At 58.1% G+C, this 27,105-nt stretch overlaps 2 protein-coding genes across 2 annotated transcripts in view; one reads left to right on the forward strand and one right to left on the reverse strand.

The window, feature by feature from the left end:
- The first annotated feature begins 2,370 nt into the window (after positions 1 to 2,370).
- On the forward strand, positions 2,371 to 11,489 carry ALOX15B (arachidonate 15-lipoxygenase type B). Its single transcript, XM_040629986.1, has 14 exons — positions 2,371 to 2,552; positions 2,634 to 2,856; positions 3,045 to 3,126; positions 5,571 to 5,693; positions 5,969 to 6,072; positions 7,323 to 7,495; positions 7,721 to 7,867; positions 7,959 to 8,162; positions 9,131 to 9,217; positions 9,313 to 9,482; positions 9,664 to 9,785; positions 9,883 to 9,983; positions 10,064 to 10,234; positions 10,650 to 11,489. Exons 1-14 carry the CDS (start codon positions 2,406 to 2,408, stop codon positions 10,827 to 10,829), a joined length of 2,034 nt encoding a protein of 677 aa, XP_040485920.1. The 5' UTR covers positions 2,371 to 2,405; the 3' UTR covers positions 10,830 to 11,489.
- A 9,606-nt stretch (positions 11,490 to 21,095) lies between these two features.
- The window catches only part of ALOX12B (arachidonate 12-lipoxygenase, 12R type), a 10,493-nt gene continuing 4,483 nt past the window's right edge, over positions 21,096 to 27,105 (reverse strand). Inside the window, exons 6-15 of the mRNA XM_040628220.1 lie at positions 26,784 to 26,887; positions 26,293 to 26,465; positions 25,893 to 26,036; positions 24,686 to 24,889; positions 24,380 to 24,466; positions 23,943 to 24,112; positions 23,613 to 23,734; positions 21,820 to 21,920; positions 21,487 to 21,657; positions 21,096 to 21,315 (exon numbers count right to left, since the gene is read on the reverse strand). Coding sequence (XP_040484154.1) covers positions 21,136 to 21,315; positions 21,487 to 21,657; positions 21,820 to 21,920; positions 23,613 to 23,734; positions 23,943 to 24,112; positions 24,380 to 24,466; positions 24,686 to 24,889; positions 25,893 to 26,036; positions 26,293 to 26,465; positions 26,784 to 26,887 — 1,456 coding nt within the window. The 3' untranslated portion in view covers positions 21,096 to 21,135. The remainder of the gene's footprint in view (positions 21,316 to 21,486; positions 21,658 to 21,819; positions 21,921 to 23,612; positions 23,735 to 23,942; positions 24,113 to 24,379; positions 24,467 to 24,685; positions 24,890 to 25,892; positions 26,037 to 26,292; positions 26,466 to 26,783; positions 26,888 to 27,105) is intronic.

Raw genomic sequence — 27,105 nt, forward strand, 5'->3', positions numbered from 1 at the left:
GTGAATGTGCCGTCTGAACCGTACACTCGAGAACTGTCAAAATGGTAAACTTTAGGTTACATGCATTTTACAACCATTAAAAAAAAAGGGCGGTTTATAATTTCCAAACATTTTGCCCAGAAACAATATTTCTTAGAGCCATAGGCTCTCCTCTCCCTGAGGATACATGTTACAATTTTTATTTATTTTATTTTTTTTTAAAGATTTTATTTATTTATTCGACGGAGATAGAGACAGCCAGAGAGAGAGGGAACACAAGCAGGGGGAGTGGGAGAGGAAGAAGCAGGCTCATAGCGGAGGAGCCTGATGTGGGGCTCGATCCCATAACGCCGGGACCGCGCCCCAAGCCGAAGGCAGACGCTTAACCGCTGTGCCACCCAGGCGCCCCACATGTTACAATTTTTAAAAAATCCTCTTCTGCTCCCCACCTTGTCTGTTCCTTCAATCTTGTTTATCTTGATCTTTGTCATTCAGATATAAGCCTTCAAGGAAGATCTGGTGATCCTTGGCCACCCGTTCATGTTTAAGAGTGGGTCAATACAATCCGATTGGAAACTGTGAGTGAACAGGGCCATTTCATTGGGGGACCCCACGTGACACTTAAGTTGTTCAGTTGCTCTTAGAGAGAAGCCCTCCAGTCTTGACTGGCGGGTGGAGTTTGGGGGTACAGTGTGGTGGCTGTCAACATACTTGGACCCAACCAGGGAAAGGGGCTGGGGCTCCACTGCTCAGTGGGTAGGCTTTTACCCCATCCTCTAATTTTAAATTTCATGTCCCACCCTCAGCTCTCGCTGGTGTCCCCAGGTGCAGACTCCCTCTAGGTCAATCTCTCCGGAAAAGAAATCTCCCATCATCTGTTAGGTTGGGGAAGGTGTCCTGCTGGCTGTGTGAGGTATGGGAGGGTATCCGGGGGTAGGAGGGGTCCTAACCGCGTCTCATAAAAACTTCTGTCCCATCAGCCTGTTTTCCGTGTCACCTACTACTCTCAGAGCACCTGTCCCCCAATTCATAAGGACCTTGGGGGATTTTTGGGGTGGGAATTCCGGGCTTCTACCTTCTCCTGTCTGCTATATCAGTTGCTGACATTTCCCTACTCATTTTCCTTGTAGGTTGATGCCTTAAATTTGGTATTTTAGTGGGATTCCAGGAGAGGGGAGGTGAATGTATGTGTCCTTGCACAGCTGGAATTCTATTACCGGTCACACGGCCACTCACCACAATCTGGCTCCCACCCACACCACACCACCAGCAAGGCTCTGCGCAAGGTCCCAGACACTACCGTGGGGTTTGGTCACGTACCCACCAGGGCTCAGTCGCACAGAACTGGGCTGATTGCCTCAATTGCACTCAGCAGCTCGTGGCACAGACTCCGAGGTCTCCTTGTTGTCAGACCCAGTAATCAGCCTGTCTTCCTCTGATGCAACTCTCAGATTTGACCAATCTCTTGGCTTTCATGAAACACCCACTCTGCATCCTCCTTGCACCTCACCTCCTTGCACCTCACCTCCTTGCACCTCACCGACTGATCCTCCCTGGATCTGCCTCCATCCGTGACTTCCAAAAGGCAGAGAACCAACAGGGCATGACCTGTTCCCTCTTCTCTGTCTACATTCTCTGCTTCGTGATCTCAGCCACACCTGTCTCCCAATGCTCAGGCGCACGGAACCCAGCCCTGAGCTCTAGATCCCACTGCAGTTTCTCCGCTTGGATGTCTAGTAGGCATCCTACACAGCATTTTCCAGACCAGAACCCCCAAATCTATTATTCCCCAAAACCGAAATCCGTACCTCCTCCCTGACATCTCTCCCTGTCTCCTTCACTGCATCCCTGCCTTGTTCTCTGATTCATTTTCTCTCACACTCGGTTTTCAACCTGCAAGGGGGCAAAGACTGCATCTTGCCTGGGCAGTCTTCACCGTACATAAGAAAGTCCGTGGCACATGGTTGGCTCTCAAAATTATTTATTAGATGCAATAAAATAGTGAGGCAGGCCAAGAAGAGCTGTAGAAAGTGGGGAGGTGGGCCTGCAGAGGCTTTTAGAGGCTAAGAAGGCAAAGAAACAAAGGGGGGGGGGCGCAAATGTATCTCTGACCCCTGCTGAATCCTGACTCTCTCTCTGGCCCTGCATCCCTGGAAGGTCCCGTCCCAAACCTCAGGACACCCCATCCCTGCTCACCCAGCACTGCTGAGCCTCCCAGCCCCGCCAGTGTCTGCCCTGGGCCGGGCGTGTGTTTGCTTGCCCGGGGGGCAGAAGAGGCTCCGTGGGCACTCGGAATGGGGGACAACAGTCCGCCGCGCGTGACCGGGGCCTGGCGGGGCGGGGTGGAGCGGGGCGTGTCCCAGGCTGAGCCGCCAGCTTTAAAGGTCTCAGCGGCAGCGGCAGCCAGCCAGACTTGGGTCGGCACCATGGCCAAGTACAGCGTGCGAGTGTCTACTGGGGAGGCCATCGGGGCTGGCACGTGGAACAAAATAGCTGTCAGCGTCGTGGGGACCCGGGGAGAGACACCCCCACTGCGCCTGGACCACCTGGGCAAGGAGTTCAGCGCGGGCGCTGTGAGTGCACAGCGGAGCGGGGTGGAGGCGGAGGAGGGAGCAGGGGACGGCCCCCTTCGATCCTGAGTGTCTCCCCTCCAGGTGGAGGAGTTCGAGGTGGAGTCCCCCCAGGACGTGGGCGAGGTGCTACTGCTGCGCGTGCACAAGGCGCCCCTGCTGCTGCCCGCCCCGATCGGGCCCCTGAGCCGGGACGCCTGGTTCTGCCGCTGGTTCCAGCTCACGCCCCCGCAGGGCGTCCCCCTGCGCTTCCCCTGCTACCAGTGGCTGGATGGCGCGGTGAGCCTGGCTCTGCGCGCTGGGCCGGGTGAGCCGGGCAGGCGCGGCGGGCCTGGTGGGGGGGAAAGGCAGGGGAGGGGAAAGGCCGGCCGGTGTGGCCCCTGGGGAGGAGAGCGGGCAGCCCACTGTGGGAGCAAGGGACCAGGGGCTGGGGCCAGAGGTGGGGGGGGCGGTGCTGTTTCTCTGCCCTCATCACCCGTTCCTGTGCGCTCACAGCCAAGGTCTCCGGGGCAGACGACCACCCCACCCTCCAGCAACAGCGCCAGGAAGAGCTGCAGGCCAGGCAGGACTCCTACCAGTGAGGAGCGGGATGCTGTGGGGTGCTGGGGTAGGGTGGGGGGTCACCCAAGGAATGTGGGGCAGCCCGGGTTGCGCTGGTTTGACACTGACTGAAGTCCCCTCCAGCCCTCTCCGAGGACAACTTCAGCATCCCGGGGCTTGTTAGAAATGCAAATTCCCGACACCCTCAGGCCTCCTGAATCACCTCCAGAGGGTGGGGGCAGCCATACGGCTGTAACCAGCCTTCCGGAGCACTGGGGTGTGCCGTAATGTTCCGGAGCACTCGGGGGTGCTGTAACAAGCCTTCCGGAGAGTGCCCGCAAGAGTAACCGTCCCCGCGAGAGTGCCCGCAAGAGTGCAAAAACCAGGGCTGGAAATGCTTCACCCCTGCAGGTGTCTTGCTTGCCCTGGGGCTTTTTCATCCATTAACGTGTTCTATTCTCCTGGAAATCTGGGCGGAGCCAGGAATCCACCACCGCGAAGCCCAAGAAACTCATCCTCCAGGGCAGGTGGGAGGAGGGCTCTTTGTCTGCCCCAGGCTCCGCTGGGAGAGTCTGGCCCCGGAGGCAGCAGGAGGGCTGGGGCTGCGGGTGAGGACAAAGCCAGGGACCAGGGGCGCTGAGGGGCAGGTTTTCAAAAGCTCGAGCTCTGGCTAGCTCAGCTGCTGCCCGGAAGCCTGGGCTGCAAGGCTGTTGCTCCAGGAGTCTGGGACCCAGGAGTCTGGGACCCAGTAGCCGCAGGCTTATTGGTTCCTGGTGATTCCACATGTGTTGGGAATTCTAGCCCCAAGGAAACCACTGCACCAAATCAGCCCGCAGCGGCCCCAGGTGAGGGAACAGATACGGAGGTCGAGGGTGTCTGCGATGTGGCCTTTCTTTCCTATCAAAAGCAAGACCCAGGGGTTCAGAGACCTAGGGCCGGTCTAGGCCCTTCCCAAAGGAGGCATCATTTGACCTGGGCTCCAATTGCCTAGGTCCTCAGGGCTTAAAGCGTGTCAGCAGATCACAGTGTCAGCATTGCCCGCGAGCTCGCAGGCTCCGGGGCTCACCCACGCCAGACCTGCGCAGTCAGAACCAGCTCAGTCAGGATCTCTGGGTGAAGGGTCTTGGACATTCCCGTGTGAGAAGCAGGGCTGGGCCGCCACCTAGGAGCCCCGTACTTTAATTGCCACTTATTCTTCCAAGTCAAAAGTTCAAGCCCAAGGGCAATGACTGACTAAATGAGTGAGAGGTGGACTAGCCTGGGGCGGGGTGGGGGTGTGTTCAGCTTTGCAGAGACAGGATTTCACCATTGCACCCAAAGTCCTTAGGCTGCATTGCTTGCTTGCTCAAACGCCTGAGGCCCATGGCAGAGTAAATTTCTGGGCTCTCCCGAGCGTATGGAAGTCTAAGTGTCTCTCCATGGGATGCCCGCCCAAGGCTGCTGAAGCCTTCCGGAAGTCCCTCTGTGAGATGCATCTGTGTGAGTCAGGGATTTTGTGCTTGCAAGAAAAAAACATAGGCCAGCAAGCAGACCAGGGATAGGGGGGTGGGGTGGGGGGAGTGTGTCAGGAGGACACACACAGACGTACTGGAAGGACAGCCAGATCTCAGAGGCCAGAAACAAGGTGATTCTCTCCCTGTCTCTACGGGCCTAGACGCTTCTCTTTCTCTTGCTTCACATCTCTCTCTCTTCGTAGAACAGCTTTCTCTGGGTCCCAGTCCATACAGTGGGAAATGGCTGGAACTAACAGTCCCTATGTTGGCATGCGGTGGTCCAGATATCCAGACAGATGGCCTCTCTGGCTCAACCCTGTTTAAAAAAAATAATAATAAAATAAAATAGAAAATAAAAAAATTCAGCCAAGTCCATTTGAAGATCAAGTTGGCTTTATGCAATGATTCTCGAATCAGGCAGCATCCCCCCTAGCAGAGAAGAAGGAGCTCTGACGAGCCATACAAAGCGGCAGCCTTTTCTAGGCAGATGGGGACAGAAAAAGGAAGTTTCTAGCAAAAAGCGGGTTGTTTCAGGCAAGATCACCTTCCTTTGGGGAAAGGTGGGGATCAGGCAGATTTCCTCACTGGTGATGACCCAATAATTCCAGATTGGTTAAAGGTCAAGTTCCTGAGAGCAGCTGACCTTTCAAATAGGTTAGGTGTGAATCCTTGGTTTGCCAATATGGGCTTAGCACAAGTGACTCCATTTTGGACCCGATGTCTCTTTCTTAATAGCCCCAATCTCTGATTCCCCGGAAAGGACTTTGATTGGCCTAGCTCTGGTTAGGTGTCCAGCCCTGGACCGTCAGCTGTGACCAGGGGAGAAGTCTCATTGTGGGCGGAGGCAGAGGGCAGAGCTTGGGAATGCCCTTGCTCGGAGAAGGGGGCTGGCTCTGACGAGGGCCTCCAGGGGCCTACCTCTCCCTTTGCCCTAATCGGTGGGTTCCCTGAGCCTTCTTGGGACCCACCTTCCTGCTCCTCCCTCCAGCTGGAAGACTTACAGCCCAGGCTGGCCTCACTGCCTGAATGAGAAGTCTGTGAAAGATCTGGATCTCAACATCAAATACTCTGTAATGAAGAATTCCTGCTTCTACCTGAAAGTCAGCTCTGCGTAAGGATGCCCGCTCCCTCCCTACCCTGGGCCTCAGCTGCCCTAGGACTCCTGCCTTCTGCCCTCCCCCGCCATCAAGCACATGGGTCCCACAGTCCTCCCCAGGGCACAGCCTCTGCCTACCACCAATTCCCACAGGACAGTGATGACCAGGGGCAGTGGCTACTTCAGGACCTGGGGGCTGGTTCAAGAGCCCAGGAAGGATGAGGCCAGCTGACAGGGAAGGGTCTCGCAAGGCCTCTTGCCCCCTCCCCAACCTTGACACCCCCTGGCAGGTTTTCGGAGATGAAACTCAAGGGGCTGCTAGACCGCAAGGGACCCTGGGAGAGTCTGGATGAGATGCAGACTATGTTGAACTTCCGGAAGACTCCGGCCGCGGGTGAGGAACTCGGGCAGGGGCTCCTGACTTCTTCCCTGAGACCTCAGGTCTCCTAGCTGTCATGAGCCTCAGAAAACCAAGCCCTGATTCACTGAGTGACCCGGGCAGGCCCCTGTCACTCTAGACCTTACTTCCTCCACAAATACAAAAGAGGGTGGAGACTGGGCGTGTCCCTAACCTTCTCACGCCCCTTAATCCAACTGGCATTTGTTTGGGCAGCGACCCATCAGACACTGGGATAGGGCTGTGGACACAGTCTCTGTCCCCACAGGGCTCACAGTGGGGACAGGCTCAAAAGTGGATGATAGGCTCAAAATCAAAATACCGTTTCCCTCATGAAACCTGTTCATTGGCCCCCATGAGAATACATAAAAGGGGGACCTGCCTCGTCTGGGCAGTGGGGGGTGTCCTGGAAAGTCCCCCAGGAGGGGACTTTTGGGCCAAGACCTCAAAGTTGAGTAGGTGTTACCAGTACCAAGAATGGGCAGGGTGCGTTTCGGGCTCAGTGGACAGTGAATGCGAGGGCCCCAAAGGTGGAAGGACCAGAGGCCTTTGGGGGGGAAGAAAGACCTCTGCCTTGGCCAAAGGGAGGGAAGATAAGAGACAGAGTGGGGGCAGTGCACGGAACCCCGGGGGACTCGCAGGGCTGGGTAGCCCAGGGCAGGAATTGGGCTTTTCCCAAGGGGGGGGGGAGCTTTGGCTGGCTGCCAGCCGAGGACCAGGCGGCCAGATGTGCCCTGTGGGTGGCACGGTGTTAGCAGGCGTGACTGGAAGCAGGAGAAGCAGTTATGAGGCCCTGGCCACGGTCCGCAGAGCATCGGCAGGGCGGACAGGTGGGGCCCGAGCTGCTGGGGATGGAGTGTCAGTGGGGCCCGATGGGAAGAGGAGAGGGAACTCACGTGAGTGGTCCCCAGCTCTGCTGCGGCAACCAGCTGGATGGGGGTGCCGGTCCCCAGACGCCAGGCGACGGGAGGGGCGGGGCCGGAGCAGGAGCTCCCAGTGCTGTGTTTGAGGCTGCCAAATCCTGGCCTTGGGGCGTCAGGTAGGCGGACGGCAGGACAGGTGGGCTGGGGACTCAGATTTGCTGCTGGGTGAGAGGCAGTGGCTGAAGCCCAGGCAGAGAAAGGTACAGAGTGAGAAGCGAAGGGAGCCCGGGATGGCCCCAGGAGCCAGCAACTCCACAGTGAAGCTGCGGGGAGGGGGTCCATGCTGAGATGACCTAGCCGCCTTCCCCCCCGCTCCCCCCCCAGAGTATGTGGTTGAACACTGGCAGGAGGACGCCTTCTTCGCCTCCCAGTTCCTGAATGGCCACAACCCTGTCCTGATCCGCCGCTGTCGCCACCTCCCAGAGAACTTCCCCGTCACTGAGGACATGGTGGCCCCTGTGCTGGGCCCTGGGACCAGCCTGAAGGCTGAGCTGGAGGTGAGCGACTCGGGGGTCCAGGCTCTGCACACCGCCATCCCAGTGCCTTCAGGCCTGTCCCCTATTGGAGAGGGCCGTGCGTTCCTAAGGACCTGCCCTGTGCGGGCAACAGCACCCTCTCATGGGGAACACTCCTCCCCCCCCAACCCAGTCTTCTCCCTGCCCCGCCCCTGCATCCTTTAGAGAGCCAGGTGGCAGCCCCTGCTCCCCTTCTTTTTCTTGCAGAGGGGCTCCGTGTTCCTGGTGGATCATGGCATCCTCTCTGGCATCCACGGCAACGTCGTGAATGGGCAGCCCCAGTTCTCTGCGGCCCCGATGACCCTGCTGTACCAGCGCCCCAGGGGAGGACCGCTGCTGCCCCTCGCCATCCAGGTCAGCGGCGGGGCAGGGGGAGGGAGGGGTTTGACGGAGGGGTCGGCAGACACCCCACGGCCCCCTCTCCCTGCACCGGCTCCTCCTACAGCTCAGCCAGACCCCGGGACCCGACAGCCCCATCTTCCTGCCCAGCGACAACAAGTGGGACTGGCTGCTGGCCAAGACGTGGGTGCGGAATGCCGAGTTCTCGGTCAACGAGGCTCTCACGCACCTGCTGCAGGCCCACCTGCTGCCTGAGGTTTTCACGATGGCTACGCTGCGCCAGCTGCCGCAATGCCACCCACTCTTCAAGGTCGGTGTCTCGGCAGCATGGCCCAGACTGTGTCCCTGCACCTCGGGGTGCTCTTCAGCCTGTCCCCGTGGGGCCCTGTCCTGCCAGGCGGGGGTCAGAGCCCCCATCCTGCTGCAGCAGCCTCTCCTTGCACGACTGCCCCGGGAGCCTGCTTTCCCGCAGGCCCTGCACCTGGAAGAGGGGAATGGGGGCTGGGGTGAGGCAGGACTCTGCATGGGACTTCTCAGGGGAAAGCAGGTGGACAGTCAGCAGCCGTCCGGAAGCCTGTTCTTAGGAGAGATCTAAGGCTCATGTCAGAGTGTGCACTTGGCTTTGAGGGACCAGCAGTTTTCTTGCAGACAGCAGCAGGGGTGAGGGAGCCCGGGGAGGGAGACCCACGTCTCTACCATGGGCTCTGCTAAGCCTTCAGATGGCCCGGATTCCTTTCCTGCAGGAACCTGGGGCCCCACTTCTCGGAAGGACAGGAATTCTCCCAGGCAGGGGCCATGGCTCTTTGGATTCTCTGATTCTTACTTGGACAGTGTCCTGGGTCCCGGATGCAGGCCCTTCTCTATCCTCTCCCGTCCAGGTTGATTCTTTCTGACCATCGGCAGCTCCCAGGGCCTGGTACTCTGGGCGATGGTTCCATTTTGCTCCATGGGCCCTGCTTTTCATGGTGCATTGGCTGCCCAAGGGTTAGTAAATCACAGAATGCCGAAGCTGGGGGGCTCGTCATGCTCCTCCTGATCGGCCCCCTCATGTGCCCAGAGAGAGGAGGGCGCCAGGCCCAGGTCATAGAACAGAATGCCGGTGGAAGCCCAGCCCCCGACGTGAGGTCCGGAGCCCTGATCCCTGTCCCTGGCTGGCCCTCTTGTCGCTGTCATCTCTTCCCATGGGTGATTTACAAGACTTGGTGCCTCTAGGCAGGGGGGGTCTGGGGCTGGAGAGACCCAGGCCTCACCCACGTCTGTGTTCTCCGACCATTCTAGCTGTTGGTCCCACACACTCGGTACACACTGCATATTAACACTCTGGCCCGCGAGCAGCTCATCGCCCCGGGGAAGGTGGTGGACAGGGTAAGCTCTGGCGCGGGGGCGGCGGGGGGGGATTCCCCGTGTTTCCCACCAGTCCTGGGCCCAGCGCTCCGGCAGCCAGCAGTTCTGTCTCCCAGTCCACAGGCATTGGCATTGAGGGCTTCTCGGAGCTGATCCAGAGGAACATGGAACAGCTCAGCTATTCCGTCCTGTGTCTGCCCGAGGATATCCGGGCCCGGGGAGTCGAAGACATCCCAAATTACTACTACCGGGATGACGGGTTGCAGATCTGGGCTGCCGTGGAGAGGTGAGGTGGCCATCTCCAGCAAGCTGGGGGCGTGGGGGAAGCGCGAAGATCGGGGAGGAGCGGCAGGGCCCAGGGAGGCTCGCAACAAGGAGGAGGGCTGGATGTGAATGACACCGAGCTGTGTTGCTCCTCGGAGACGCTCGGGGTCCAAAGTTGGGCCTGAACCCAGTGCACCTTGTAGCTTTGTCTCCGAAATAATCAACATCTACTACCCGAGTGATGTCTCCGTGCGTGATGACAGTGAACTCCAGGCCTGGGTGCAGGAGATCTTCTTGGAGGGCTTCCTGGGCAGGAAGAGCTCAGGTACGGGGATCTCAGCCCTTGGGCCCCACCCTCAGTCCCCTGTAGCGGGGTCCTCAGGACCCTGGTGGCCGCATGCCCAGCGCCCCTGCCCCCGCAGGTATGCCCTCCGCGCTGGAGACCCGGGAAGCCCTGGTACGGTACATCACCATGGTGATCTTCAGCTGCTCAGCCAGGCATTACGCTGTCAGCGCTGGGCAGGTGAGCGGGGTCGGTGCCGGGCCGGTGGGATGGAAGGGGGCCCGGCTCCTAGGACTCAACGTTGCCTTCTTGGCCTTCAGTTCGACTCCTGTGTCTGGATGCCCAACCTGCCTCCGTCCATGCAGCTGCCACCCCCCACCTCCAAAGGCCAGACAAAGCCAGAGGGGTTTCTAGCTACCCTCCCGCCAGTCAATGCCACGTGTGACATTATCATTACCCTCTGGTTGCTGAGCAAGGAGCCTGGAGACCAAGTGAGTGCAGGGGCCTGTGGGCCGGGCCAGGCCAGCTCTGGGATATGCGAGGGGGGGGGGTCCTTTCCCCTCTCTGGCCCAGACCCCACGGTGCCTCCAAGGCGCTGGGACCCCTCCCCCCACTGAAGCTTCCCAGGGGGACACATGACGTTGGACATCTCACAAGGAGGGTCAAAGGATCACATGAGTCACCCTCGCTGCAAGGAGATCATGCCAGGGGGTGGGGACGCCTCCTGGAAAGCTCCGACTCGAGCTTTCAGTCCCCAGGAGCGGCCTGCGGTGGTCCTTGCTGTTTAGAGGAAGGAGCGGGGCTGAGGCTCGGAAGGAGGCTGCTTCCAGGTCCCCGGGGTGGACGGCTAGGGCGGGTCCCAGCTGCTGAGCGGCCCCTTCACGCCACCTTGTCATTGGTTCCCAGCGGCCCCTGGGCACCTACCCGGATGAGCACTTCACGGAGGAGGCCCCTCAGCAGAGCATCGCTGCCTTCCAGAGCCGCCTGGCCCAGATCTCGAAGGAGATCCAGGAGCGGAACCAGGGGCTGCCACTGCCTTACACCTACCTGGACCCTCCGCTCATCGAGAACAGCGTGTCCATCTAAATCCCCTGCAGAGCAGGCTCCTCGGAGGCATTCCTTAGGCCCCATCCATCTAGGCCACCCAGACAAAAGGACTCCCCCAGAAAACCGGGACCCCATATGCCTCTCCCGGGACAACCAAGCCACACAGAACTCACCCCACACACCACAAAACAGCAGAAACAAAACACCCCAGAGAACATCACCACCGTGCCTTTTAAAGACTCCAAGGGTCAAAGTTTCCAAATGCCCCCAGCTCCCTTAAAGGGTCTTATGACTTTGTGTTGCTTTGCAGGTTTGCATTACATTATGATGGGGCGGGGGGGACGTAATCCTGCCCCTGACCCCGCTGACCGCCGCCAAGCGGGCTTAATGGTCACCTGACGCAGGGCAGCCCTCCCGGCAGGTCGAAAAATTGCCCAAAAGGTTGATAGTGACCTATGGTCCCGGCTATAAAAATGAACAACGCACTAAGAAGGGGCCACCAGAAGCAGGGCAGAAGGAGAAGGACACCTGTCTGGGCCGTGCCCACATATGCTTTCCTAAATCTTGTTCCAAAGTTGGACGAAAGCTTGCATATTATAACGCAGTTTCCATTTCCAGTTAATCGAAAAATAGTAGAGCCATAATAATCATACATTGCTTTCCTGATTCAATCGTCGGTGATTAAATTCCAAAGCTTCGTACACATTCTTCCCTTCTGTTTTTCTTTTTTCTCGTCCCAAATCCAGAAGCGTCCTTTAAGGCCAAAATGGCTCCCTTGGAATTCACCGAATGGTTTCCATCTCGCCTCGTGTTCTGGGTATCACTGCTTTGGTTTTTGAGGTTTGCTAAGGTTTATAAACCATGTGGACAGAATGTAATATGTATTCGAGTCACTGTGCAAACACAACCACTGAGAGAGAGCGACGCCACTTGACTTGGAATGGTAGAAATCGTTGGTTGATGTATAGAAAGTTCGTGCTCGCTAAATATCTCAGATTGGGGCCATAGGACCTATGGTGGCCAATGGACTCTGGAGGAAGCAATGTATGTCACTTCCCCGATGAGACAGTTGAGAGCCGGCGTCCTCCCCCATCCTTCCCTCGCTCTTGAGGCTGCCGTGGAGGTGTGCTCCAGAAGACGTGGACCCCCTCCTCCCCTTGATCCCTAGACTGCAGGCTCACGAGGACAGGGTTTATAACTGCCCACCACAGCGCCTGGCACACACCAGGTGCTCGGTAAGTAGGCGTTGAATGGAGGACTTTATACACAATGATTCCTCAAACCCTTCCATGCCCCTTTGCCTAAGGGAGACCTGTGTGTCTCCCCAGCTAGCCCATGAGTTTCTTGAAGGCAGGAGCTGGGTGTCATGCAGTTTATATTCCCGGGGCCCAGCGCTGTGCTGACACACGAGAGATAGCTGACAAATGTTTGTTTGATGATGGATAAAAGGGAGAATGATTGAATGTACATACGTGTGGATGGATGGATGGATGGATGGATGGATGGATGGATGGACAGATGGATGGATGAACTACTGAGTTGGAAGGCAATTCCGCTCCAGTGAACAAACCAATATTTCTTTCGATGTATATCTTCTGGGAGCAACTATCATCTCCTGGAGAAAATGGAGAAACCAAGGCAGCCAGCGGTGGAAATCCAAGCATTCAGTCTCCAATCGTCCTTGGAGAAGCCACCACTCCCTCCACCACCCAGGCCTGTGACCCCTCTGACTCTCTTTCTCTCTCTCTCTCTGTCTCTGTCTGCCTGTCTCTCCTCTGTCTCTCACACACACACCCCCAGTTCTTGGACTCTTGGCTGATGGGCCAAAGAACAGAAGGTCATTACAGGTAACATTCACCTCTAGGGAAGATCTAGTTCAGAGTGATGGTCCTCTTGGCCCAGGGTGGGGACTTTCTCATGGACAATAAGGCAGTGGGCATCCAGGTCCCAGACTCATGCTGTGGAGATCCCACCCCAACTGGGCTTGCTGGCCAGAGGGGAGGAGCAGCGCCCTCTTTACCACCCCGACTCCAGCCTTTCAGTTAGGGAATCAGGGAGTGGAGGGCACAGGGCCCTAAAAGCGGGGCAGGACCCTCGTTTACCCCTGCCACTCCCTGCCCAGTATTCTAGGACTGGGTGGCGTGAGTCACCAGGGAAGGAGGGGGACAAAGGTGCAGGTAGGTGGCAGCAAAAGGGGTAGAAAACAGAAATGCAAGACTCTAACACATCAGCACGGAACGGGTTAATGACAGAGTGCAGGGGCAAGGCATTGCCAGGCATAAAATCACAGGCTCGTAAGAGAGACGGGTAGCTATGTGCAAACGGTAGTAAATACCTGGAATATAGGAAGACCTTGTACCAACTAACAGCCCAGCAGAAAAGAGGGCACAGAAGAGGACATTTTTTAAAGACAGTCCATAAAATAAACCTCAACGTCTAACCAACCTGTGAAAAGATATTTAATCTCACTGATCGTTAGGAAAGTATACCCAGAGTTGTCAAGGGCCTGAGGCAACCGAGCCCTGGTATAACAGTGGAGCAGCGTGCCTTTGGGGGCGAGCTCTCTGGAAGTCTCAATCAGACTTTAAAATCTAAAAGAAAAAAAAAAAGTTTAATCCAGCGAACCACTTATAACAAGGTGTCTTACTAAAAAAAAAAAGGCGGGGACGCCTGGGGGGCTCAGTCGGTGAAGCGTCTGCCTTCGACTCGGGTCATGATCCCAGGGTCGTGGGATCGAGTCCTGCATCGGGCTCCCTGCTCAGCAGAGAGCCTGCTTCTGCCTCTCTCCCTCTCTGTGTTAAATAAATAAATAAATAAAATCTTTTAAAAAATGTTCGTATCTTAAATTTAAAATACTTTATTGCTGAAAAATGCTAACTCTCATCTGAGCTTTCAGCCGGTCCTCCTCTTTTTGCTGGTGGAGGGTCTTGCCTCAGTGTTGAATGGCTGCCGAGGGCTGCGGTGACAGCAGCAATTTCTTAAAATAAGACAACAGTGAAATTTGCTGCGTTGATTGACTCTTCCTCTCACGAGTGATTTCCCTGTAGCACGCGACGCTGTTTGACAGCATTTGACGTGTAGAACTTCTTTCAGAATCGGAGCCCGTCCTCTCAAACCCACTGCTGCTTTACCGACTAGCTCACGGAATATTCTCAATCCCTTGTTGTCGTTTCAACAACCCTCCCAGCAACTTCACCAGGAGAACATTCCATCTCAAGAAGCCACTTTCTTTATCCATACAAAACAACTCTTCTAAACTGGGGCAGACACTCTGGAAAACAGCATGGAGGGTCCTCAAAAAGTTAAAAATAGAACTACTCTATGATCCAGCAGTCCCACTACTAAGTCTTTACCCCACGAATACAAAAACACTACTTCAAAGGGAGACACGCACCCCGATGTTCAAAGCAGCTCTATCTACAACAGCCGAACTATGGAACCAGCCCAAGTGTCCACGGGCAGATGACCGGATAAAGAGGATGTGGTCTATAGATACCATGGACTATTACTCAGCCATCAAAAAGAATGACATCTTGCCATTTGCAACAACATGGTTGGAACGGCAGAGTATTACGCTAAGCGAAATAAGTCAGAGAAAGACAAATACTGTATGATTTCACTCAAGCAAAAAAAGGAAAAAAGACAGAGAGATAGACAAACCAAAAAACACTCTCTTTTTAAAAAAAACCTTTTTTTAAAAAAGATTTTATTTATTTATTTGACAGAGAGAGAGACAGCCAGTGAGAGAGGGAACACAGGCAGGGAGAGGAAGAAGCAGGCTCCCAGTGGAGGAGCCCGATGTGGGGCTCGATCCCAGGACCCTGGGATCAGGCCCTGAGCCAAAGGCAGATGCTTAACCGCTGTGCCACCCAGGCGCCCCCCAAAAAACACTCTTGACTCTCGAAAACAAACCGATGGTCACCAGAGGAATGGAGGGACGGGGGAAACAGGTGATAGGGATGAAGGATGCCTTTGTTGTGATGAGCGCCAGGGGATGGATGGAAGTGTTGAATCGCTATATTGCACACCTGAAACTAATATCACACTGTATGTTAACTACCTGGAATTTAAATAAAAACTTAAAAAAAAAAAAAGCTACGCCTTCTCTGTTATGAGATCGCAGTGATTCAATCCCATCTCCTGGCTCCTCTTCTGATTCTAGGTCTTGCTCTTTCCGCTGCCTCTGCACGGACCTCCTCCACTCGAGCCTTGATCCCTCAGAGTCATCCTTGAGCGCTGGCATCGACTTCCTCCAAACTCCTGCTCGTGTGGATATTTTCACTTCTTCCCTTGAATCACCAATGTCCTGAAAGGCATCTAGAATGGTGAATCCTTTCCGGAAGGTTCCAATGTACCTTGCCCAGATCCATCAGAAGAGTCACTCTCTGTGGCAGCTAGAGCCTCACAAAGCAGATTTCTTAAATAATAAAACTCGAAGGTCAAATGAGTCCTTGACCCACGGGGGGCAGATGATCGCTGCGTTGTCAGGCCTGCGAACAACATGCATGTCACTGCCCATCTCCACCAGAGCTCTGCGGAGACCAGGTGCATGGTCAACGGGCAGCCATATTTTGACAAGAATCCTTGTTTCTGAGCAGGGGGTCTCTACAGTGGGCTTCTTCAGTAAACTGTGTCATAGAGGGACGTGCTGTCGTGCAGGCTTTGTGGTTCCACGGACAGAGCACAGGCAGAGCAGACTTCGCAGCATTCTGAAGGGTCTGGGATTCTCAGAATGGCCAACGAGCACTGGCTTCAACTTAAAGTCACGGTTGCGTGAGCCCCTAGCAAGAGAGTCAGCCTGTTCTTTGAAGCTTTGAAGCCGGGCGTTGACTTCTCCTCTCCAGCTATGGAAGTTCCAGGTGGAGTCTTCTTCCAACAGAAGGCTGTTTCCCCTACACGGAAGATCTGTTGCTGAGAGTAGCCACCTTCACTAGTGATCTTAGCTCGATCTTCTGGAGAACTTGCTGCAGGCTCTACGTCAGCACTCGCTGCTTGACCTTGAACATTTATGCCATGGGGACGGCTTCTTTCCCTAAACCTCCGGAACCCACCTCTGCTAGCTTCAGACTTTCCTTCTGCAGCTTCCTCAGCTCTCTCGGCCTTCACAGAACGGCTGAGCATTAGGGCCTTGCTCTGGGTTAGGCTGTTGGCTCAACGGAATGTTGGGGCTGGTCTGATCTTCTACCCAGACCACGGAGACTCTCTCCCCATCAGCAAGAAGCCTGGTTCTCTTTCTTATCATTCGTGTGTTCACCGGAGTAGCCATTTAATTTCCTTCCAGAACTTTTCCTCTGCGTTCACAACTTGGCTCACTCTGGCGTGAGAGGCCACGCTTTCGGCCAATCTCGGCTTTCAACACGCCTTCCTCACTAAGCGTCACCATTTCTAGCTTTTGAGTTAAAGTGAGAGACACGTGACTCTTCCTTTCCCTTGAACACTTAGTGGCCACTGTAGGGTTATTATTAACTGGCCTCATTTCAATATTGTTGCGTCTCAGGGAACAGGGAGGCCGAGGAGACGGAGAGATGGGGGAACGGCCCATCGCTTGGGTAGTCAGAACACCCACACCACCTTGTATGGGCGAAGTTCATGGCTCCCAAAGCAATTGCAATGGTACCATCAAAGATCACTGATCACTGATCACCGATCACCGTAACAGAGATAATGCTGAGAAAGTTTGAAATATTGCGAGAGTTGCCAAAATGTGACACAGAGATGTGAAGTGAGCAAATGGCCCCCACGGACTGGCTCGATGCAGGGTTACCACAAACCTTCAGTTTGTAAGAAAAACAAGCAATATCTGCAAAGCACAATACACTGAGACACAAGAAAACGAGGCATGCCCGTGAATACCTCTAAACACGCAGCTCCTTAGCTATTCTTGGAACCGCCGTTACCGCCTTGCCCGGTTGAGTTAAATCTTTGACTTGCGTTCATTCTAATTTTATGAATCGTGTTGGTAATTTTTTTTTAAATTATGCTTTGGCAGGTTGGAGCCAGGGCCCTGCCCAGTCCTCTCCCTGCATCCCCCCGCCTTTGTGCCTGCCCAGGGCCTCTGCTCACTCCCCTGGGAGGACCTGGAGCACATCACGTCCCACCCCTGCCCCACCGACCTGCGACCTGCGGAAGAGCTGAGGAGGGGACGGAGGTAAGAGGCAAGAGACAGACGCAGGAATGGAGAGAGGGAGAACACGGGGTGACTCAGACTGGTTTACAAGACACTGGCCTCCAGGGCGGGGAGCGGACAGGACAGAGACGCAGAGGAGAAGGCGCCCACAGCTCTCTCCCAGGGCACCTTGGAGAAGGGGATGACGGAGAGTGTCCTGGAGCCAAAAGCAGACCCAGTTCCGGAGAGGCAGCGGCAAGCCTGGGCTGCCACGACAGGAGCTGAGAGCAGATGCGTGCCCACGAGGGGACAGGCGCCTCAGGGTCTCTCCAGAACCACCTGCCGGCTGCCTGTCTCCCGGGGTGCTCTCCGACCCCTGGACAGCAGGCAAGCAAAGACCTTGCTGGGCTCAGGGACCTGGAACAGTGTGCCAGTCAGCCTGACGAGCGCGGGGAAGGCGAGAGCAGGAGACCAGCACACAGGCTGGTGAGTCTTAACTGGGAATTGGGGGGAGCTTGGGAAAGCAGCCACCCAGGAACCACGAACTAGCAGGCCAGGCTCTGCTGTATCCAGCACTTCTCCAAATTCCTGATTTTCACACATGCCACTCAAATCCAAGATGCAGTCTTGGCGCGTGTCACATCAGGGAGCACCTGACATGTACCCCGGAATGGGTGGGGCTGAAGGATCAGTGACTCCCCGGGGGGAAACCCAAGCCTCCATCCCCCTTTCTTCTGAGAAACCACTTACTAGTCCAGTTGTCCAACCACTTGGAGTAGGAGAAAGGGAACATCAGGGAGTGACCGATGCGGGAAGCTGGAGATCTGGGTCCCCAGAGCGGTGGCAGTGCGAGAGGCTGGGGCTTGGGTCGCCGGGGTGGTCCTCCCCACACCCACTCTCTGCAGAATGTGTTCAAACATTCACAGGAGGACACCTTCTTTGCCTCCCAGTTCCTGAATGGCCTCATCCCCATCCTGGTCCAGCACCAACCCAGCATCCCAAAGAACTTCCCCATCACTGAAGCCATGGACCCCTGTGCTGGACCAGCCCGGGACCGGTCTGCAGGCTGAGCTGGAGGTGAGGGGCCCAGGGGTCCAGCCTCCCTTCATCCCATCCCAGTGCCTTCAGGAGCCCAGGCTCCCAACCCCCTGACCTGTCTCTTCCACACAGCCCTGTGGCCCTGCACCCCCCTTTCCCAGCTAGCTCCGCGCTTCTCTGAGTCTGGGCCTACTGCTCACCCCTGGAGGGAGGGGTGTTGCTCTGGGACAGCGAGCGAGGGCTGAGGGGGGAGTGCTCTCTCCTGCTTCTTTGCCAGGATCCATGCACTTGCAGGACCCCTGCCAGTTGTCGTGGTTACTAAGGATGCCCTTCAGCAGGTCTCTGAAGCTCCCCGGAGTTGCTCTCCCTCCTCTCTGCGGGCCGACTGGGATGAGAGGTGCCCCAACCCCTGGACGGTGCCTCTGATTCATAAGGTGCTGTCCTGAGCAGGGCTCACTTGCCTCGCTGTCTATTCTTGAAGCCTGGGCCTGACCGCAGAAAAGTAACCCCAGTACTCTGGTGGGGGGGTGGGGGAGTTGGGGGGGTCTCTTTCTTTGGAATCAGAAGGTGGCTCTGGACTCAATGACCCACTGGCTCCAGGGACACCTCTGACTCAGGTCCTCGCGTCTACTGCACCAGGACACCAACACCGAAGCCCACACTGGGCCCTTGGCACCAGAAAATCAGCCGGGTCAGGGCCCCGGAGCAGCTGAGCTTTGGCCCTGGCAGCGGGGGCCCTCTGCTCAGCAGTCAGTCAGCGTCGCTGGGACAGGACGGGCAGGCTGCCTGCTGCTGATCACCAAGGGCCAGAGGCTTGCACCATGCACCCCCTCCTCCCGCCCCACCGGCTGGCTGGCCCAGAGATTCAGGATCTTACCCACTGCTACTCCCCAGACGATGTGCTCTGGGTCCGGGCCGCCGCAGAGAGGTGAAGCTCCCCCCTAGGTGCCGAGGGCTCCGGGCCTCCCCCTCGGCTAGATCTCTGTTACCTTGTTCATGCACCACCCCACCCCTTCTGCCCAAACACACTGTTACTTCACACCCCTTTCCTGCCTCCTCCTCTTTCCCCACTGTGTGACCTTGAGCAAGTCACTTAACCTCTCTGTGTCTGTTTCTTCATCTGAAAACAGGGATGAGAAGAGCACCTATCTTACTGGTTATTATTAGAATTAAATGTAAATTAAATGGAGGAGAACAAAACTTCTGAGCAGTCACCCCACAGAGAAGTCTCCAGGGTTTCCTTCAGAGTCGGCCTCACAGACCTCTTTAGGGTCTGCCCCCGGCCTCCACCCCGGTGGCAGGTGCTCTTGATGGCCGGCCTCCCCATGGGTCCCCATCTCCTGCCATTAGCCTGAGGGACCACCTTCCTCAGGCACTGGGATTTAGGACAGCCCCGCCCATGAGCCTCGCGTGGCTGCGTGTTTGCCACACGGAACCGAGTGTTCACTGGGGCCCCTCCGGAACCTGCCTCCCCCCTTCTCCGTCCTTCCTCCTCAGCAGAGACTGAGACTGGGGAGGCCAGGCACCCCGACTGTCCCTCTCTCCCTAACCAAATACTGCCCCTTGGAGCCCAGCTCATGCCCTACCTCCCCTTGAATCCTCGGGGACACCCCCACCATGGACACCCACAGCTGGAGCCATGGACCCACGTGTCCTAACCGTGGCTGGGGCTGGAGGCCACGGTGAGCAAGGCAGATCAGCTCTGCCCTTCGGGAACCAGTGGTGCACACGGATCCAGTCCACTAGCCCGACCGCAGGGGGGCCCCGGCGTCGGATCCTTCCCTGTGGCTCCATCTAGCTCAAGAGGCTGGAGGACGATGCCGACGGCATTGGCAAGCAGCAGTGCAAGGGGTGAGGCTGGGCCTGGGTCAAGGAAGTCTTACAGGAGGGTTTTCTAAGCTGCCTGAGCTCCAGTGAGGTGTCCGCACCTGTCTCCTGCCCTCTAGACGGCACTTCCCAAGGCAGCAGCCCTTGGGTCTCAGCTCTGTTCTCTGCACCTCGCGCCCACGTACGGGTCCCCGTTGCCCTGGGGAGCTCATCGAATATCTCCCCGTGACCATCGTCAGCTCCTCAGCCCAACACGCTGCCGCTGACAGTGGCCAGGTGACCCAGAGCCAAACCTAGGGTCACCGGAGGAAGGGACCTAACAGGAGCACTGGCAACTCTGTGCTTACCGAGTTTGGGGGGTCAGCTTGAATCCAGTGCCAGGATGCCCAATATTCCCACCACCATGCAGGTCTCCCCGCCCCCGGCCCCACCCCCACCACCAAAGGCAGGACAGACCTGGTGGACTCACTCCCCGAGGTCAAGTGCACATGCCAAGCCCTTGTGCAGCTCCAGGGTCTCAGTGATGAAGCCATAAGCAAGGCTCAGGGTGGGGCCAGAGCAGGGGCGGGTCTCAGGTTCCAGAAGAGTGGCTGGGGCTGAGGAAGGGATCCCGGGGACAGGTTGCCTGGAGGGTGCACTTAGCAGGCTGGGCTCCTGGCTGGGCAGAGCCTGGAGTGACGTAGGTTCCCGCAGGTGGGGGCTGCGGTACAGGGTGTTATGGGTTCATAGTAGGTGGAGCTTAGCGCTGTCGAGCATGGCTTGGGTGGTCTAGGTTTCTGCTAGGCTGGACTCAGGGTGGTCTTTTGTCTGGGCAGATGGGTAATTTATGTTCCAAGTTGGACAGGTCTTGAGTGGTCTGAGTCCCTAGGAGGGCAGGGCTCAGGTGGTGCTCGGCCTTGGGTAGATTTTCTGGTGGACTGGGGTCCTCGGAGGTCTGGGTCCCTACGTAGGGGGACTTAAGCTGAGCCAGAATCGCTCTGGGTTGGAAATCGCTTTGGGTTGGTATGGCGAGGTGCAGACGTCCTATCCTTCTCTCCTGCCGACCCCAAGAGCACCTTGGCATCTCCCAGAACTTCACCGAGGAGCCCCGGGGTGGGGGCACCACCTTCCAGGCCTCCTGGCCTAGATCTCACGGGACATCGGGCCCGAGGCCTGGCGCTGGGGCCCTGAGCCTACCTAGACCCCGCAGTGGTGAACGGTGTCACCCCAGCCCGCACCCCACCGCGCCCCCAGTAAATGGCCATGCGCACGCGCTGATAAACTCAGCGATGTTCGAAGTGATTTTTTTCTTTTTTTTCTTTCTTTCTTTCTTTCTTTTTTTTTTTTTTTTTTGCAAACAGGCGCGGGAGGGGAGAGGCGAGGCGGGGAGCCGTCCTAGATGGAAATGCTGTTCTCTATCAGCACCGGGTCCAGGTAGTAGTAGGGGATGGGGAGGCACTTGTTCCTCTGGCGGATGTTGTGTGAGATCTGCGCCAGGCGCCGCCGCAGGCTCTCCATGCTCCGCCGCGGGGCCTCCTCCACGAAGTGAATGTCGGGGAAGTGGCCCAGGGGCCGCTGCGGGCACGCAACCCAGCAGCTGCGACCCGCCACCCCCGGCCCTCCGCCTTGCCCCTGCCTCCCGCCCTGGACACCCCTCCCCCCGCCCGTGGTCGCCCCCCCTCAGCCCTCTCCCTGCCTGTACTCGGAGTAAACCCACCCCCGCCTGCACCCCGAGCCCCGCGGCACCTTGTCGTCGGGCTCCCGGCTGAGCGTCCAGAGCACCAACAGGGTGATGCACGTGGTCTTCACATCCGGCAACGTGTCCATGAAGGTCTCCAGAGTGGTCAGCCCCTTGGCCTGCATCGGTGGGTTCCTCATGGACGATGGGAAGTTGGGCATCCAGGCGGTATACTCCAACTGGACCGGAGGGGGGGGGCGGTAAAGGCGGGGTTCTGGGTCAGGCAACGCCCCTGGGACTCTGGCGCCTAAACTGAGCTGGGGATTGAAGCTGGGAGCTGGGTGGAGGTCTGAGTGGGGCTGATGGCCGAGGCTGGGGCTGGGGCTGGTGAGCGCAGGTACCTGCCCTGTGTTGACAGCGGCGTGCTTGGCCGAGCAGGTGTAGATGACTATCGTGACATACCGGATCAGCTCGGGCACGGTCCGCAAGCGCTGAGGGAAGCCTGGGGGGCGGGGAAAGGCCCGGCAGCGTCAGTCCTGCCCTGGATGGCCGGCAGAGGGCGCCCACAAGCCCAGCTCCTAGCTGCCACTTCGGGGGTCACGCGCTCATTCTGCCTCCTGTGACCACAACCCCACAACCCGAACCCCCAACCCCCACCCCCACCCCCGTCCACACCACAAGCCTTGGGAGGCCGCCCCAAATGGCCTTGGTCATGTCCTCCAGGGCTGCTCCAGGCACCTGCCTGAGGTGGGGCCCTCAGATCTCTATTCCAGTTCCCTTAGGGGGGCCTCTCTGGTCCCAGGACTCAGGGCAGACAAGGCTTTGGGGGAATCCCGGCTTTCCTGCCCTGAGTCAGCACAGTCCCTCATCCACCTCCCCACTACACACACACACACACACACACACACACACACACACATATTCTTTTGAGCCTCTGCACTCACGCCAGATGGATTTCTCAGTAGCCTGGCTCTGGGTCTCACACTTAACCAAGCTGCGTGCTTCTCTTTCCCATTGTCCCCAGGTTCTGATAACACATTCAAACCGGGCCCATTATCTTCCTCCCCAGACCACTCCTCCTTCCAGGCCCCCAGCTCATAGCACGACACACACCATCCACCCAGTTTCAAAAGTCCCAAACCTGGGAATCGTCCTTGGCCCCTCCCTCCAAACCTACCACCAAACCCCAATCAGTCACCAAGTCCTGTCATTTCTCTCTCCCAGCCAGGTCGGGAATTCTCTGCCTTCCCACAACTGCCACCCTAGCCAGGCCCCTGTCACCCCCCTTCTGGACACCACAGCAGCTTCCCGAACTGTCTCCTGACTGTCCCGTGCAGCCCGACAGTCTCGTGTACAAATCTGATCTCCTTGCAGGCTCTCGATGGCGCCCTCTGGTGGTCAGGGTAATTCCAACCTCCTTCGCCAGGACTGCCATGGCCCCTGCTCCTGGCTTCAGCCTTAGCTTAGCCCCACAGAGAGACTGGCCAAGTCCCACTTTCAGTGCAGATGCTCCCGGCCCGCTCTGGCTTCCCATCCAGAGCTCTTCAACCCCACCTCTAACACCTCCTGGCTAACCTCCCCATCCTGCAGGTCCCCAAATGTTAGATCTCAGCTAGATCTTACCACGCTGCTACCCCCCACTCTCCACCCACCACCCTCCTCCAGCTGATCAGGTGCCTTCCCTGGGCTCCCATGGGCCCCCACCCACATCCCACCCACCCCACCCCAAGCAGCAGTCCTAAGATAGCATCACTGCCCCTCTACTGAGAGGACCAGCCCTGAGACTTGAGGGCAGATGCCTTCTCCTCTCTCATTCGCTTTGCCTCCTAGTACCCAGCACAGCATTCGTCACATCAGAGATGCTCATTATCTGCCGAGTGGTGCCCAAGGGGCATGGCCTCAGGATGCTCCCCGTCCTCCTGGAGCCTACCAGCTCCCTGGCCTCCAGAACGCTCTACCCTTTCCTGTTTGAGCTCATGCCCCGTTTCTCAGTCCACGAAGGCTTGTTTCCAGGGTGAAGGACTGGGAGCTCCCCAGATCTCCAGAGAGATGACCCTGCCCCACAGCCCCTGAGCTCACAATGGGCAGCCCCATTTCCTTCCCGAACCTCTCGGAGATTGGCCTCCCTCAGCCCCCAGCTAGACATCCTCCATCACCAGCCGGGAGGGCCCACCCCTTAGCCCCAGGCCCATACCTGAGCTCTCACGCCCTAGGAGGCACTCCTTAAATATCTCCTGCACCCAGGACTGCAGTTCCGGGTCACCCTCCACAGCCGCGTCACACGGGTAATAGTAGGTGATGATCTCTGTCACGTACCTGACAGGGGACAGGCCTCAGCTTGGACCCTCCCCCTCCACGGCAGGGCTTTTTCCTCCTTCCTCCCCCAGATGCCCTGGGCCTAGGGGCGGGCGTGTCCTGTAGGGGGAAGGCGGCCTCAGACCCAAGCCGGGGTCCGGTCCTTAAAGCCTGCCCAGGCCTGCTCCCACATCCCACGGCGTCCCGCCCCCTGCCGGCCCGGCCTCACCTCTCCAGCGCATCCCACACTGCCAGGGAGTCATCACGGTAGTAATATCCCGGCAGGTCCTGGACCCCGCGCTCCACGAAGTCATTGGGGAGGTAGAGGCTGTTGTAGGTGGTCTCCGACAGAGCCCGCACCATCACCTCAGCAAAGCCTTCCAGGCCCAGGGACATGCCCTGTTCGGGAGGAGGCAGCCGTTGAGGCCGGCAGGGTCCCCCAGGGTCCCCCCTCTGAGGATCCCCCCTGCCTTGCACACAGCCTCGTGTGTGCTCCTCCAGCCCGCCCCATGAGCTCCCACACTCCGGGCCAACACGCCTTCCACCGGTCCTCGCCCGCCGTTCCCCCTCGCGATCCGAAGGCAAGCGGGAAATCCTGCTTTTAGTCGAAGGGCAAAGGCTGTAAGGGCAGCAGACGTCTTGCTGGGGTCGGGGCAGAGGTCTTACCCTGGCAGACAGCCCCCCCTCATTGAGGAGGAGGGCCCGCCCGATGCTGTTAATCTGGATGGTGTACCGGGTGTGGGGGACGAGGAGCTGCGGGAGGAAGCAAGGACAAGGACAAGGACACAGTTCGCCCCAAAGGACCTCAGCATCCCCCTGTCTTGTGCAGCACCAGACCCTCTTGCTTTGGGAAGTCCCCACCCCAAACCATCTCTTGTGGGTCCCCAGCTGCCTCCCCAAGTCTACCTGGAGACCCCCCAAGCACTGAGTGAGCCAACTGCCTTTCTGGGGCCCCTGGAGCCCAGCCCATACCTTGTACAGGGGGTGGCACATGGGTAGCTGCCTCATCATGGCCAGGCAGAAGGCCTCCGCAATGAGGTGCGTCTCCAGCAGGTGGGAGATGGCCTCGTGGCAGTAGAACTCCGCGTAGCGCACCCACGTCTTGGCCAGCAGCCAGTCCCACTCAGAGTCACTGGGCAGGAAGATGGGGCAGTCGGGCCCGGGGGTCTGGCTGAGCTGGGGATAGGGAAGGAGGGAGAGTTAGGTGAGGGCAGACACACACACACACACACACACACACACACACACGGCTCCCACTGCAAGAAGGAGGCAGAGAAGAGCCTGAGGAGGGAAATACGCCACTCTGTTATAGTCTAGGCCCTCTGGTCCCCTGAGCACACCAGGGCCCTTCCTCCCTCCTCACATTTGCTCTTGCTGCCCCCTCTGCCTGTAGTCCCTTCCCCCCTCCCTCTCTACGTGGCAGCTCCCATTCATTCAAGAAGAGCCTGCAAGTTGCCTCCTCTGAGAAACCTTCCTTATTTCAACCCCACGGCCGCCCCATTCAGCTGTACAAGTTGTGCACTGCACAAGGGTACCCAGCCCCCTGACTCAAAGGGAGTTACTTAATTCTAGTTGGGGCTTGGCTGATCCCCACCCCAACCCCGCCCCAGAGAGATGCCTTTTTCGAATTTGGACAAAACTCTGGTGGAGACCTCCGGGAACATAGCACCGCAGTCCCCTTTCCTCAGGCTAAGGCAGGTTAGCTCAGTATTTCCAGCAGAGGTCTAGCCCACAGCAGGTGTTGGTTTAACAAGTAAATGAAGGAATGGACTCAAAGAGACAAGCTCGAGCGACCAAGCACATTCCCATTTGGTCACCTCTGCACATACGCACAGGCTATGCACACTCTCCACACAGGGGTTTGCATACAAGCACAGCCACGGGACCCAAGTTCACGCATGGGCAGACAGGCGGGCAGGGGCCAGACAGAGATGTGCATACGTAGGGACAAGCAGGGACTCAGTCCAAGGCTCACCACAGGCCACACACACAGATAGGAACATGCATAAACATATATGTGTTCTCAGATGCACACACAGGGACCACACGCCCACGAAAATGGGCACCTGCCCACACGTGCGTGCACACACTCGCGCACACACACACACACACACACACACAGAGGCTTTCGCGTCCGCAACATGCTCACGCGGCAGCCCCAGGCCTGCATCCCAGGCACCTGGATGGCGATGGGCATCATGTTCCCTTCCGGGCCAAAGTGCAGCAGGCAGAGCGGGGCGCAGTGATGCTGCTTCCTTCCGTTGAGCTCAATGGTGGGGATGCCTTCCAAGATGCGGTAGTCGGCCAGGTAAATGTTCCCCTTCTGGAAGGGAGCCGCAATGGGAGGGCAGGTAGGCACCAACACGGGGCACCTGAGAGCCACGCCTTGGATGCAGAGTGCCCTGGTCCCCCCAGGTGCAGGGGTTGGCTAAGGACCCGAGTGGGGTTGCCCTGGTCCCCCAGGTGCAGCGGCCGGTGAGACTCTGGGGACAGCAAAGGTGGGAGTGGAGAGACAGGGACGCCAGGGAGGCAGGGAGGGAGGCTGGGAGGCCAGGGATCTCCACCGGATCAGGCCTCACCTCCAGCTCCGCTTGCAGGCACGTCCCCTCGCCCAGGAACGGGGCCACCATGTCATCTGTCACAGGGAACTTGTCCGGGATCCGCGTGCAGCGGCGGAGCAGGCCTGGGTTGATGCCATTGAGGTACTGGTACCCAAAGAAGCTGTCCTCTGCCCAGTGCTCGGCCACGTACTCTGGGTGGGGGACCGTGCGGGCGTCACAACGCGGCCGGGTCCCCCTGACGCGCGGGACAGAGGAAGACCTCGGACACCCGAGAAGCCCGGCCCCCGCCCCCGCCCCCGCCTCCCTTTGAACGGCTGGCGGCGCCCAGGGTGGCATTCTCCACGAAGCCGCCAGAGGGCGCGCCCGCCCAGCCGGCCATTCGGGCGTGGGGTGGCCCCGCTCCTCCCATCCCGCAGCCCCGACGAGGTATCCCGCCTTTGGCCCGCATCCGCAGCTCCCCCGAGCGGAGACCACGAGCTCCCCGGGCTCGCTTCGCGTTGCCCCCATACCGGAGACGATAGACTTGTTGGCGGGGAAGATTTTCTTGATGTCCTTCAGCCTCTTCCATGATTGCTTGCAGTCCACCAGGCCTCGGAGTTTGAAGCCCAGCGCCCTAGGGGACGGGGTTCGAGGGGGAGGCGTTCAGACGGGCAGCCCTCCCTGGTCCGGCCCTTGGGTCTCCGGCCCCACGGCTCCAGGTCCTTCTGCGTCGGGGGGTCTGGGGGCCACCTGCCGGGGTCCCTAGGCCAGCCCCCTCTGCCTGCCGGGCCTTTGTGAGCTCTGGGGCTGCCTTGGAGGCGACCGTGCAGCAGCGGAGACTGGGGGGGGGGG

Source organism: Ursus maritimus, unplaced genomic scaffold, assembly GCF_017311325.1.
Source record: "Ursus maritimus isolate PB19 unplaced genomic scaffold, ASM1731132v1 scaffold_14, whole genome shotgun sequence".
Classification (NCBI taxonomy): domain Eukaryota; kingdom Metazoa; phylum Chordata; class Mammalia; order Carnivora; family Ursidae; genus Ursus; species Ursus maritimus.

Coding starts and splice junctions, on each gene's coding strand:
- ALOX15B (XM_040629986.1), top strand. CDS start 2,406: ATGGCCAAGTACAGCGTGCGAGTGTCTACTGGGGAGGCCATCGGGGCT. Junction 9,218..9,312: donor CGGGGAAGGTGGTGGACAGG/GTAAGCTCTGGC, acceptor TCTGTCTCCCAG/TCCACAGGCATTGGCATTGA. Junction 9,483..9,663: donor ATCTGGGCTGCCGTGGAGAG/GTGAGGTGGCCA, acceptor TGCACCTTGTAG/CTTTGTCTCCGAAATAATCA.